The sequence below is a fragment of the Balaenoptera borealis genome (assembly GCF_965194805.1).
Source record: "Balaenoptera borealis genome assembly, chromosome: 1".
In the NCBI taxonomy this organism is placed as follows: Eukaryota; Metazoa; Chordata; class Mammalia; order Artiodactyla; family Balaenopteridae; genus Balaenoptera; species Balaenoptera borealis.
This window is the reverse complement of record NC_138860.1, coordinates 22,245,795-22,260,445: the sequence shown is the minus strand read 5'-3', so window position 1 is coordinate 22,260,445 and position 14,651 is coordinate 22,245,795. Positions and strand designations below refer to the sequence as shown.

General features: G+C 44.4%; 1 protein-coding gene across 2 annotated transcripts in view; it reads left to right on the top strand.

Moving 5' to 3' along the window:
- Positions 1 to 14,651, top strand: part of TP53BP2 (tumor protein p53 binding protein 2) — a 62,122-nt gene that overhangs the window by 20,912 nt on the left and 26,559 nt on the right. Inside the window, exons 2-4 of one of the 2 annotated variants that reach the window (XM_082389796.1) lie at positions 5,056 to 5,203; positions 10,277 to 10,390; positions 13,984 to 14,066. In XM_082389796.1, the coding sequence (XP_082245922.1) occupies positions 5,056 to 5,203; positions 10,277 to 10,390; positions 13,984 to 14,066 (345 nt within the window). The remainder of the gene's footprint in view (positions 1 to 5,055; positions 5,204 to 10,276; positions 10,391 to 13,983; positions 14,067 to 14,651) is intronic. The other variant, XM_082389797.1, reaches the window with a different exon arrangement.

The window sequence follows — 14,651 nt, the reverse complement described above, 5'->3', positions numbered from 1 at the left end:
ATCTTTCATGAATGAAAAGAATGTTGAAACAGAAGTAGGAGGACGTAGCATGATGTAAGCTTGAAGAAATGAGGAGAGGAAACTAATTTCTGTCAGTGCGTGTAGCTGTGCTTTATACTATCTGCTCTACCATCTGTCAATACCTGAGGGAACACTTACTCTGAAAATAAATCAGAGGTGAATCTGTCAAGTGCAGTAACAGCTACTGGACGTATTCATTCATAAACACATACTTATTGTGTGCTCGTCACAGACCAGGCACAGATCAAGGTGCTGAGGATATTGTATGGAACAGAAAAAACCCTGGACTTCGTGGAGCTTATGTTCTAGCAGGGAAGACAGATATTAAAAGCAAGTGAAATAACTATAATATATGGTATGATGATCACTGTGCCAAGGAGAGACCGCGGAGAAGCGCGTGTGTGCGCACGCGTGTGTGCACGTGTGAGCACGGTGGTGGGATTTTAGGCAGGATGGCCAGGGAAGGCCTCTCTGGGCAGGCAGTGTTGGAGTATAAAGACCCGGGGAGATGAGGGGGCAGGCCGTGCTGGCACACCGGGAAGAACGTTTGTCGGGGAAGGTCATCAAGAAGGCGTGACCGCAGGTTTGACTTGCAAGCTGGACCCCGGCTTGGAGGCCATGCACCCGCTTTCCTGTCCTTGGAATGTGCGCTCCGCCTGCCTTCCCCCGAGCCTGAAGCTGCCCAAGGACGCAGCCTGGAGACTGGACCCAGTTAAAGCCTCTCCATAAGCTTTTTTTTTTTTTAATTTATTTATTTATTTTTGGCTGCACTGGGTCTTCGTTGCTGCTCACGGGCTTTCTCTAGTTGCGGCGAGCGGGGGCTACTCTTCGTTGTGGTGCGCAGGCTTCTCATTGCGGTGGCTTCTCTTGTTGCGGAGCACGGGCTCTAGGCGTGTGAGCTTCAGTAGTTGTGGCTCACGGGCTCAGTAGTTGTGGCTCGCGGGCTCTAGAGCGTAGGCTCAGTAGTTGTCGCGCACGGGGCTTAGTTGCTCCCCGGCATGTGGGATCTTCCCGGACCAGGGCTCGAACCCCTGTCCCCTGCATTGGTAGGCGGATTCTTAGCCACTGCGCCACCGGGGAAGTCCCCTCCATAAAGTTTTAACATTCTGGTCGGGGGTGGGGCAGGGATCCATGGGTTCTGCAGCCCCGAGACAAGTCTCAGAAGCAAGCTACCTTGCTTACTGAGTGGCCACCCGCCAGTCCGGAGTGGGCTGCCTTTTCCTTCGGTCTCTCCCTGCCCTCCGCGCCTGGGGCCAGTTTCACATTCGACCCCGGGAGCTCCGAGGAGGTTTCGACCCAACAACCTTGCAGACAGGAGCAGCCAGTGCACAGGCTCTAGGGGGTGGACAGCAAGGAGGATGCTGGCGGAGCAGAGGGGAGAGAGGGTTAGAAGGAGGTGAGGACTGGAGAGGGGGTGGGGACAGGTGTTGGAGTGGGCAGATCCCAGGTCGGCTCACGCAAGCAAAACTCCCTCCCTCCTCTCTCCTCCCCTTCCTGCCCCACCCCTATGTGCTGCTCACCCCCTGCCCCCATTTAGTCACCAGATCCTGTCTTTCTGTTGAATCTATCCTTCTTTCCTCTGTCCTCCTTACCACTGCCTTTATTTAGGTCCTCATTTCGTGACTGAATTGCTGACTTCTAGCTTGTAGACTGTTGTGAAGATGTTGGCTCTTACTGTGACCCCCAGTAAACACCCGAACTAAATGGCAGCTCTTAGGGAACTTAGGACTCTTATTTTGAAGACAAGGAGGCTGAGATTCAGAGAGGTGACATTACTTTCCTAATAATTATTAACAAGTCTGGGGTTAGAACCCAGATCTCCCACCTGGGAGTCAGTAGCAGGTCACATTGCTGGCCCACCTCCAAGCGCTCAGCATAGCTAGAAAAAGTCACCACAGAGCTGTCTTCATGGGTGACAGCAGGAATAGGGTCCCCTCATGTACTCACCATTCATACCAGTGTTAATCCTGTGGATTTTGGGGGAAAAGTAATCTTAGAACACATTTCTCATCATTCTTATTTGTAATCGTACTTTTTTTAAAATTTTTTGGCCGCACCGTATAACTTAAGGATCTCAGTTCCCCGGCCGGGGATTGAACCCGCACCCTTGGTAGTGAAAGCTCGGAGTCCTAACCACTGGACCGCCAGGGAATTCCCTGTAATTGTACTTTTAAATAAATGAAGCTGTTGTTTTCTAGAAAGTAAAAGACCAGGTCTCTATTCAAGTTTGGTTACTGTGGTTAAATAGGCATTTCCCTAATATTCTTCTGCTATAAAATATTTTTTTGCCGTAAGGAACAGCTTAAAGAGTAGAGGATGGATAAAGAAGAACAGAATTGCTCCGTGACCCTCTCATTTTAGTAGCCAGTTTAAAGACTCATTTATAAATGAGTCTTTTGCTTCATTTATAAAGAGAAAGTAATATCTGCTCTGCTTATTTGAGGGTTGATGTAAGTTTCTGAGATAATGTGTGTGAAAGGGCTCTAAGAAGATGAAGTGTATGAGGTAAGGTGCTGTTGTCTTATGTAATAGCCTTTTATTTGTTGATACAGTATGTTTCGTATATATACTGTGTATTAAATATTTCTGTAATTTAATAAATGTCTCTAGGTCTCATATTTACAAAGAAAACAGTTACTGTGTTTGAAGTGTTGAACTTCAAAGAAAGTATTGGTGTGGGTAGGGAATACTGAGGAGGAGCACAGTTTAATACTCAAGTGTAAATTATTTATCTCTCTCGTTAAATACACCGTGTATGTATCCAGAGCAGCAGCCGGGTGGAAACCTGTGTTCATTTTGTGTAACAGTTTGAAAGTGTTGACTGACTTGAGGCCTAGAACTATGTGTCTATCTTTATGTAGCACAGTTTATCAGAATGTGAAGAACCTGATAGCAGCGTGAAAGCTTCTGAGCTCATCCCGGCAAATTCTAGTTTTGTTTTTATATATTTTACTGTTTCAACATTATCCACTTAAACTTTTTTTTCTGGGTTACCCTCTAGCTGTAATGAGTACCCTTCTCGTGTTTTCTAGTTTTGGGGGTTACTTTCTATGTTACACATGTTTATGTGAGTTAAAGAGTTTTGGTTGCAGGAAGTGGAGGCTTGGCTTACCTTAAGAAATCATGGTTTTAGTGCAGGGAGGAGGTGGGAAGCCCCCGGGGGCTGAGCCCGCTGACCCAGTGGGCCGTCTTCTCTTGTGCATGTCGTCTTCTCCCCTTACTTGGACCGGATCCTTGAGGCACCCAGTCTGCTGTTTTAGCCAGTTTCCATCATAGTTTCCATGAGGCACTGCCTTCCCCCTCCTTCCCCCCTTCCCCACCCCCCCCCCCCCCCCAAGAAAAGAAGAGCCTAATGCGTCTGTCTGACTTCTGGGGTAATGGGCAGAGAGGTTTAAGCTGCATGGGAAGCTGTGTGGTTGACTGTTGGCAGGTGCTGCAGCTGTCGTGTGATGTCCTTGTGTCAGTGTGATCACCGTGCAGATCCTACTCATTCTGCTTTGTCAGAGCCTTAAAACCCCAGTTTCCCCCAGTGTTTGGCATAGTCTCATTAATTATTTTTACAGAATGTATAATGGCCCATCCAGTTCATGTTTCACAGGCTTTGTATTCTCTTTGATTAGAATTATTTTCACAGGACAAATTCTCACAGTGGGATTACGCTTTTTTTTTGTTTGTTTATTGCTTTGTTTTATCCTGATACACGCTAACCTTCCCGGCCTAGGTCCTCACTCAGTGAACGAGCATGGGAGCGGGCCGACGTGCATTGCCTTGCGTTGCCGCCATCAATTTGTTTGTTGATTCACTCAGTTTCTTCAGTACTGGGAATTAACAATGGTTTTTTTGTTTGGGTTTTTTTTTTGGTTATTTAATAAGTATGAAAACTTGTCTTCCTTTTTTTAATTGTCATGCATTTTTATTTATTTTTTTAAAACTTGAATTCTTTAGTAGCAGTGTCTTTAAGATGCAGTATTGGGCTTCCCTGGTGGCGCACTGGTTAAGAATCTGCCTGCCAATGCAGGGGACACGGGTTTGAGCCCTGGGCCTGGGAAGATCCCACATGCCACGGAGCAACTAAGCCCGTGTGCCACAACTACTGAGCCTGAGCTCTAGAGCCCGCAAGGCACAACTACTGAGCCCACGTGCCGCAACTACTGAAGCCCGTGCGCCTAGAGCCCATGCTCCACAACAAGAGAAGCCACCACAATGAGAAGCCCGTGCACCACAACTAAGAGTAGCCCCCACTCACCGCAACTAGAGAAAGCCCGTGCACAGCACCGAAGACCCCAAAATAAATAAATAAATAAATAAATAAATAAATAAATAAATAAAACTCAATAGCAGTCTTTCTCCCAGTAGAAGTAGATACTGCATCTTTTCTTTTTTATAAAAAAAGACATCTCCACCCTCAGAAGCAACACGTTTTGTTCTTGTGTATCCTTCCCAAAAGAGGCTTTGCATAAATGTGTGTGTGTGTGTGTGTGTGTGTGTGTGTGTGTGTGTGTGTGTGTGAGATCATCATCCCCTGATCATCTTCACAGGATTGATAAGAAGATCTATTTGTAGTATGGGTCTGGCACATCATACTAAGAACTACGTAAGTATTTGGTAAACAAATAGCATGAATAAAATGTCAGAGGAAGATTTTTTTTTGGCCGTACCACACGGCATGTGGGATCCCTGACCAGGCATTGAACCCACGTCCCCTGCATTGGAAGCATGTAGTCTTAACCACTTGACTGCCAGGGAATTCCCAGAGGAAAATTTAATATGACCTTTTGTGTGCACTGATTTGACTGTGCTCCGGGGATCCCCAAGGGCTCTGCAGGCGCTGCCAGGAGAGGGGGGCGGGCTGGTGTCCATCAGCCGAGCTCCAGGTCCCTCCCTTCCTCAGGCCAGGGAACAGCCAGACGGTCCTGTTGTGCATTTGCACTTCGACTGAGACCATCTGGGGAAAGGAATCCAAGGTGAGTAGAAAGTGACCAGCACCCGTGTAGACAGTACTGATAACTGTTGCGTTTCTCCTTTTGTTTCCAGATGTTTCTCACCGTGTACCTCAGCAACAACGAGCAGCACTTCACGGAAGTCCCAGTTACTCCGGAAACCGTCTGCAGAGATGTGGTGGATCTCTGCAAGGAACCTGGCGAGAGCGATTGCCACCTGGCTGAAGTGTGGTGCGGCTCCGGTATGCCTGCTTTGGTCGTGCCATCTTTCATTATCATCGGTTTTAGATGAGGCGCTGTGTGCCGCATGCGTGTATCCGCGGAGAAACTGCAGAATAGGATGCCCATCAGAGATAGTGTTCTCAGTCCAGTTCCGTTGCGACCTACAAAGTCTTTTCGCCGTTTTCGTTTTCTGCAAGACACCGTAGGCACTACAGTATAAAAGGTCAAAAGATAGGCAGCTGATACACAGCGTGGAAGCTTCTGGGGTGTTACGGTAAAATGTATAGTGCTCACAAGTGTTTCTTGTATGCTTAAGCTGCACTTAGTTAGGAATTTGAGGCGTCCTGATTGTTTTGCCCTCTCTGAGGTTTTGTAGGTTTTTCGGGAAAGCTCTTCGGTGTTGAGTTACTGTGGTGGCAGGAGACATAGGCATTGTTTTAAGCCTTGACATCAACCCCCTTACTTAGTTCTTTGGAGCCCTGAAATGGGACAGCCTGGTTTCTTTTTGGCCCCTTAGGAGTTTGTAGATGCGGGAATAATTTTTCATGATTTCTGCTTTGTTTCTGTGCAGCCTGGGTGAGCTCCCACTGTTTCCTTTTTCTCCCCTGGGGGTGCATTGTCCCAGCACAAGTTTCCCACTGTGTTCATTGCATTCACACCGTTCACGGTATGTGACTCCAGCCGAGCGCCCACTGCTTGCCAGGCGAGTCCTCTTATTCATCCTCCGTTGACTTCCCTACAGCTGGGTGTTCAGGAAGGTCTTCTGCACTCTCCCCGAATTGCTTACTTCACATAGGAGCTAGATTAGACCATTCCCATAAAGAAACCCAAGTGATCCTTTTTCAATAAAAATCTGATAGTTCGACTTTCCTGTTTAAACTCTTTGATGGCTTTCTCTTCTACTTAGAATAAAATCCAACGTCTTGATCTGAGATTGTGAGTTCTTTGATGTCATCTGGTACCATTTTCCTCCTTGCCTGCCTCCTGCAGCTTTTTTATATTCCTGGATAAACGACGCTCTTTCCCGCCTTAGAGCCAGTGGCACCAGCTGTTCCCACTTTCTCTGTTGCTCTCCCTCCAGATTTTGTCATTGCTGGTTCCTTCTGGCCATTTGGATTGCAGCTAAAACACTGCCTCCTCAGAGATGCTTCTCCCGAGCTTCCTACGAAAGCAGGCATGAGGTTCTCTGTTACACAATTCCATCCTGATTTGATCCTCTGCGTGAGATGTGTCTGTCTGTTTTCTTGTGTGTGTTTATTAGTTTATTGCCTCTTTAATCCCCGTAGCCTCACACACACGCACAAGAATGTAAACTCCCTAAGAGCAGAGACCTGCTTGTCTTGTTCCTTGCTGCACCCCAGCTCAGAGGGAGTGCTCCATAAATATTTACTGAATGAATAAATGAGCCTCTAGTTGCTCTGGTGGCCTCCTTGCATTCTGCAAATTACTTTCCCGAGATGATTGAAACCATGCATTGTGAGCTTCCTCAGTTTCCTGCCTCTGTACTTACCTCAGGTTTGTCTGAATGTGTGCCTACCCTTCTGGCTGATTTTCTTAGAGTAAGAAGTGTTCTTTCTCTTTGCCAAGGCTCACTCTCTGAGTTGAAACTTTTTTTTTTTCTGGGAGCCTGGCATAGTCTCCTTGTTTTTGATTATTGCTGGAATTCTTTCATTTATTTTAATAAATTTATTTATTTATTTATTTATGGCTGTGTTGTGTCTTCGTTGCTGCGCTCAGGCTTTCTCTAGTTGCGGTGAGCGGGGGCTACTCTTCATTGCGGTGCGCGGGCTTCTTGTTGCGGTGGCTTCTCTTGTGGAGCATGGGCTCTAGGCACGTGGGCTTCAGTAGTTGTGGCACACAGGCTCAGTAGTTGTGGCTCGCAGGCTCTAGAGCACAGGCTTAGTTGTGGCGCACAGTGTCACAACTGTGGCGCACAGTTGCTCCGTGGCATGTGAGATCTTCCCGGACCAGGGCTCGAACCCATGTCCCCTGCATTGGCAGGTGGATTCTTAACCACTGCGCCACCAGGGAAATCCCGTGAATTTTTAAAAAATTATTTATTTATTTATTTATTTATTTGGTTGCGCCGATCTTAGTTGCAGCAGGTGGACTCCTTAGTTGCAGCATGTCGGCTCCTTAGTTGTGGCTTGCCAGCTCCTTAGTTGTGCCACGTGAATTCTTAGTTGCGGCATGCATGTGGGATCTAGTTCTCTGACCAGGTATTAAACCCGGGCCCCCTGTGTTGGGAGTGCGGAGTCTTATCCACTGCACCACCAGTGAAGTCCCCCACAAATTTTTTTTAAGTGTCTTATTGAACATCTGTTTTTTTCCTTACTGATGTGAAATGTCACTTTGAATTCTTGTTATATCTCATATGAAGTTATGTTTCTATAAGCTTTAGTCAGTTACTTTTATTGTTTTCTTCTAGTTTTATGATAGGACCAAATAGTTTTAATTACTGTAGTTTTATGAAAGGTATGGTATTGTAAGGCAAATGCTTATTTCATTGTTATCCTGTAGTATTCTTGTGTATTTTCTTTTTCAGATATGTTTTAGAATTACCTTGAAATGTTCCATGAAAAATCCTTTGGGGCTTTTGATTGCTTACAGTGAATTCATAATTCATTTGAGGGTTGTTTGTATGGTGTGATTAAGATCAAGGTCTTAGGTATCAAAATCCTGTCTCTTTCATTTACCAGCTTTATAACTTCAGACCAAGGTACTTAATCTCGGTAGTCCTCAAGTGTTTTCCCTGCAGAATTGGGATAATAATTGAATCTATTGCATAGGATTGTGTGAGGATCCCAGGAGCTGACATTTGAAGGGGGTTTAGCAGAGCCCCTGTTAGCATAACATTTAATGTTAGCTCTCAGCAAGTAATAGCTGTTATGTTTTCAACTCCTCCTTTTTTGCTGTAAATTGTTCAAGGTGCCCCATTTTAAAAATAGTACATTTGGACTTCCCTGGTGGCACAGTGGTTAAGAATCCACCTGCCAGTGCAGGGGACACGGGTTTGAGCCCTGGTCCGGGAAGATCCCACATGCCACGGAGCAGCTAAGCCCGTGCGCCACAATTACTGAGCCAGCACTCTAGAGCCCATGAGCCACAACTACTGAGCCCGTGTGCCACAACAACTGAAGCCCACGTGCCTAGAGCCTGTGCTTCGCAACAAGAGAAGCCACCACAATGAGAAGCCTGCGCACCGCAATGAAGAGTAGACCTCGCTCGCTGCAACTCGAGAAAGCCCGTGCACAGCAACAAAGACCCAGCGCAGCCAAAAATAAATAAATGAATAAATAAAATTAAAAAAATAAAAATAGTAAATTTGTTGCTTCCACTTCGTTAGCTTCTCAAGTTTCCCATTTCCTTTAACTGACAGTCTTTTAAAATATGTAGCTTTTATCTGCCATCTCCATTTCCTTACTCCACACTCATTTGTTTGCTAAGAGAACATTTCTTGGATTCCTATAATGTACTAGGAACTGTGCTTGATTGTGAGGAATAGAGAGATGAAAGTGTCCTGCCTTCAAGTAAAAGCAGGAGTCCGCAGACCTTTATCATACCGTGCGATGACTGCAGGAATAGATGGATGTGCTCATCTGCAGAAGGAGAAAAGGGTGCTGCGGACAGTTCTCAATGCTAAGAATGGCTTGTTCAAAGTCACATAGGCACGGATGCCAGGACAAGGAGATTGGTGTGGTCAGAGCATGGGGTGAATAGGCGGCTTTGAGACTCTTTGAAGTGTATTTCAGCGTGTGCTGGCCTAAGCCTGATTTTTTGTTGTCATAGGCCATCAGGACCTTAGCTCCTAGACCTTGTAAGACGGTCCAACCCAGCGTGGACTGGAGTTACTTCACTTCCTTTGAATTCCCTCTTTGCTTCTGGAACCTGGGGATTTCACTTCTTTTGAAATAAAGTGTGTGTGTGTGTGTGTGTGTGTGTGTGTGTGTGTGTGTGTGTGTGTGTGTGGTTTTGTTTTTTTTGTGAGGAGGTGGAGGGTCTGCTGAGGATTTCTTTTGGGAGGGTGTCTACTCAGCTATGGGTGTTTCCTTTTGGCGGGGGGGGGGGGTCTTAGTTAGAATTTCCCCGGTTTAGAGGAGAGGGGTATCTGTGTCAACTCAGTACGTCAAGAACCAGAGCTGTACTTCGTTGCAACCGAGCAGATTAAGTTCAGGGGTTCACAGAATTGGCTGCTGAACCCTTGGCTGCTCCGTTCTCTGCCCGTGTTGTTTATTTAAGGTACTCAGATAGTGTCTTTGATTACTGACAAGTGCATTTAGTTTTCTTAGGCTGTTTCAACTTTCTTATATTAAAAATTATATCAGTGTTACTGAAGTTCTTTGGTTTTAAACAGTTGCATCCTCAGTCAGTATATTCGGTTTTAATATCCAGATCCCTTAAGATTGGAAGATTTTTTGAGGGAAGCTTAAGATATCTGGTTTGTCCTAAAGTTCCCATTTATTAGGGTATTTAGCTATGCCCTTCTTTTTGTCTCTAGAAAAGTTTTGACAACTGGCAGTCTCACTGGAAGAAGGGCCGAAGAAGCATATTTTCAGGGCAGTAAAGAGACTTTTGTTTGGAAATGCATGTGTCTGATTTTTTTTTTTAACGTAGTTTATAAAATTGTAATTAAAAAATAAAAACCAATAGACAGTAAGACTACATGATATAGAAAGCTGTTTTTAATGTTTCATTTGTACACTTAGAGAATCATAGAACCATTAGAGTTAGAAGGGACCTAAGAGACTGTCCTATGGAATAGATGACAGGAGCTTTGGAACCCGCAGAGCTTCCCAGCCTGCCTGTGGCTAGTGAGGGGCCCCTGAATTAGACTCCTGAGCTCCTGCTAGCGGCCCGGATCCAGTCCTCCCCCCTGTACTCCACCCACGTTTGACCCTGATTATATGTGTGGAAAGTTGGTGATGCTTCATTTCCTAAGGGTTCTTTTAAAAAAAAAAAAGATCTAGGATGCTAAGTAACTTCTGCATTCATAGTGCATAATTTGCATGAAGGATAGACAGTAAATGATATGTTCGTCTTTCTTTTTACCTGCAGATAACATGATTTATACCTCATTTATGCGTTTCTTTTAGAACGTGCAGTTGCCGATAGTGAGCGAATGTTTGGTGTCCTGCAACGGTTTGGAAGTCAGAGGAGTGAAGTTCGGTTCTTCCTTCGCCATGAACGCCCCCCTGGCAGGGACGTTGGTAGGTAGCATCCTATCAGTCATAACAAAGATCTGAAGTTTTATTTCATGCTCGGGTGTAGCATGTGATCAGGAGCCAGGTAATTTGGGGGGTAAGTGAGAGGTAAGGAAGTGGGAACAGCGAGGATAGACGGCTCTTCTAAGCCCTGACGGGGGGCTGGGGAGAAAGGGATGTGGTTCTGTTTGTTCTGTTTTCTTGGAAGATGGGAAAAGTTTGATGACAGTTTTTAATGTGGGGGGGAAGGAAAGAGTCAGTAGAGCAGCGGGTTGAAATACAAGAAGGAGGGAATGCTCGATGGGCAAGTCAGCCAGTGGGAGGTGGTGGGGGGGAAGGGTCTCTCTTCCATTATTTATTTATTTATTTTATTTATTTTTTATTTTTAAAATTTATTTTTAACATCTTTATTGGAGTATAACTGCTCTGCAATGGTGTGTTAGTTTCTGCTTTATAACAAAGTGAATCAGCTATACATATACATATATCCCCATATCTCCTCCCTCTTGCGTCTCCCTCCCATCCTCCCTATCCCACCCCTCTAGGTGGTCACAAAGCACTGAGCTGATCTCCCTGTGCTATGCAGCTGCTTCCCACTAGCCATCTATTTTACATTTGGTAGTGTGTATATGTCCATGCCACTCTCTCACTTCGTCCCAGCTTCCCCTTCCCTGCCCCCCCGCCGTGTCCTCAAGTCCATTCTCTAAGTCTGCATCTTTATTCTGTCTTCCATTTTAATTGGGTGGAAGGGAAACTTTGCAGAGGCAGGTAAATGTGTGCTCCCTATGGGAGCAGTGGGAGGGGCTTCTCATCTGAGAACATTTGTTTTCTCTGAGATAGGAGGCACAGCCATCTGAAAGTGATGGTTGGAGCCATGGTGGAGAACAGGAGAGAGTGCTGCTAGGGGACCAGGGTCCCCTGGAGGCCAGTTGAGACTAGAGACCAGGAGACCATGGGTGGTTTTTCCCCAGTGATGCTCTGCAGCCCAGAAGGTTGTAAGAGGAGATGGTTGGATTGACCCAAGGTTGGGGCTTGGCCAGACCAGTTCAGTGGAGTCAGTGGGACAGGGAAGAAGAGGATGTTGGTGAGATGGCGTCTAAGCTGGGTGGGGACGAAGTGAAGGCAGAGGGGCTGCAGGGCCAGAGCAGACCAGCGCTAGGAAACCGCAAGTCTCAGATTCATGCACAGGTGCAGTGAGAGGAAATTGTGGTCAAAAAGTAGAAAGTCTGAATTTAAGATTTCAGGGGTAGAGCACTTCCAGGTGACGTGGTCCTGCACCGGGCCATGAAATGATCCTGAATTAGAGAGGAGGCAGGAAGCCACGGATCTGAGAGGTGAGCTTTTGGATGGTGAGGTCATCCAGAATGAAGGCAGGACTTGGAGTGGGGAGAACAGGGTGTCAGGTGGTCACATCTGCGGTGACTGAGGGTTGTGACCAGAGTTTATAGATGACAGTGAGGAGAGGGTAGAAGGTAATACGTGAAGGTGGAGGAATAGTGGGCTGAAAGCAGCCCTAGACATCGGGACACAGCCATCCCTGTGACCCTGGAGGTCTCATAGGACGTGGGAGAACAGGCAGTTTCAGGTCTGAGATCTGTGGGGAAGCTTTGTTCTCAGTGGGAAGCCGCTGGTCGGAGCAGGATTACTAGGTGTTTCTAAAAATGTTGGAACTTTTAAAATGGGAGGTTTGTGACTTCAGTATATATAATTCTTGGGAGTAAGACTGTCGGTAACAGAGGCTAATTATTAGATGTCACAGAATCTCAGTTTTATTCCTTTAGTACAAATGTCCACATGGTACCCAGCAATTAGACATTCAGACCGTGGGGGACCCCAGAATTGACTTAGTCTGGCCTCTTACTACACAGATGAGAAAGGCTGATACTCAGGGGTTAAATGACTTGTCAGAGCCCACGTCCCTAGAGGCAGAGCCAGGAGTGGAACCTGAGTCACCTCAGCCCGGCTGGCTCACAGGCCTTTCAATGTCTGGTGTCTGTAATTTTATTTTAAATAAGCATGCATTTTTTTTTTTTTTTTCCCTAAAGCAGCCTTCTTTTTTGTGGTTTTAAGTTGGCATCTGCATCTTATTTTTATTTTGTTCTTTATTTACATTACTGCGTACATCTTCTTTTAGTAAATTAGATGAACTTTCCCCGTTCATCTGCTAGTTCAAATATCTTTCTCTGTCGTACCGGGTAAATTATTAAACAGCCTCTCAGTAGTGCAGTACGCAGTTTCAGTGTGTCTGTAATGTGAGAAATATAATCTGAAGATAAGGACGCTGTTTTCACATTGTCGCAAAACACCAGTGCCACATAGTGTCTAAACTGGGATAAAACAGGATTGCTGTTCAGTGTCAGCCTTTGTGGTGTAGACTTCTAGATTACAGATTAGGAGACTGTTACTGTATTCTTTTTCCAGTTTAACTAGGACCTGTGACCCAGAATGTATATGACATTAATTTGAAAGCTCTTGCTTTTTACTCTGATTATGTAACTGAACATGCCAAGGAGAAAGAAACTGGTGGAGTGCTCTTTCTTTGAGGCAGCAAAGAAAGCAGTTATTCCTAAATGATAGATTTTTTTTTTTCTTCTATAGAAATATTGTCACAGGTTACCTGAGCTATTTTGTCAGAGAATTGAACAGTATTTAAAAGTAAAGCTAACTCATTGGAGTTAGATATAAGCGTGGTACGTGGCCCTGAGGATAGACATATTTATTTACTGGAAATTTGTGCTAAGCTTCCAGGCAGGTACAATAGAGATTTGATTCAAAAGAAATTTTAATCTAAAACCTCTTGGGAGATAATTTAATAAATTTTCTAACTTCTGGGAAGTACAGGTCGAAGCTTAATTTCACATATTTAAGAAATTCTCTTTGATATCGTTCCTTACAATTTATCAGTTTAAGACTGTTTTCCCTTCATGATGCTTTAAGTGGTACTGAGAGACCCATATATTTGGGCTTGAAAAATTCTTTTTAGCCAAAAAAGCAGAATGCACAGTGTTTTCCAATTAGTACTTTCCCAAGCTAAGAAAATTGAAATTTTTTTACTTAAATAAATGGGCAAGTACTTGATAATACTTCGGAATTACCGCAAAATGACCAAATGTTCGAAATGCCACTTGTTCTGTTTTCAGTTGCTTCCTTCCCGTGTAAGGTACAAACTCTTTAACGAGTACAAGGATGGGTTCATTTAATTTTCACTTCTATTTCTTTCAATGAAACTATTCCCAATTTCACTGCTGAGTAACTAAATAGAGAACTGGGAGGAGCCACTTAAGCAAACGGTGTGAATGACCCGTAATCAGAAGTACATTTATTTTCTTAACTTTGCCTCCTGTGGTATCTGACGCATGGGAATGGTTAGCATGTGACATTTTCTAGTGCTGACTATTTATTCACCGTTCCAAGTAAGGTTTTCCAGAACAGGCTGAATTACGAGACCTTAATAACTTCATTGCTACTAGAAAGCATTTTAAGTATATTTTGAACTTAAAATATCAGAGAGCATTAACAACAGAACTGAGAAATGAACTGGGACTTAAAATATCTGTCAACTCTAGTGTTAATGCCTGCTTTCTGAATTTTGTGCTTAGTGAGCGGACCAAGGTCTCAGGATCCAAGTTTAAAAAGAAATGGTGTAAAAGTTCCGGGTGAACATCGAAGAAAGGAGAATGGCGTAAGTGATCATTGTTACCCATGCCGTGTATGGACCACAGTGATACTGCTTTTTTAACCTTTAAATCTCATTCACTGTTACTTCTTTTTTCAGTGGGTTATTAAGGATGGCCCTCTTTAAAAGGCTTATTTTAAATTTATTTCTTCAAAACGATTAATTTTAATGATCTCCACGTGGCTGTCAAAAGAATTCAAATGCTGAATATACCATAAATTCAGAACAAAACAAATGTTGAGCAGGTTTGAGGAAGTGTCTGTTTTTTTGGTGATTTTGTTGCCGTCATCGTTTTTAGCGATTAATGATATATTAATGCTCTTGCTACTGCGTATGAATTTTAGCAGGTATCTTTGGGATTCCTTGTAGGCATTTTCTTTTCAGAGCTTAGAATTTTTAATAATGTTAAGGATTAGCTAAATTACCTCTCTCCAACCTACATTTACTTCTACTCTGCCTTTCCCCAAATTCTGTTTTTCCCCCCCAAATTCTTCCTGTTTCTCTTCTCTGATCTCATATTTATCTTACAGTGAAGAAAGGTTGATATGACGATAACAAAAATGGTCTCAACCATTAACAGGATTTCAGTGC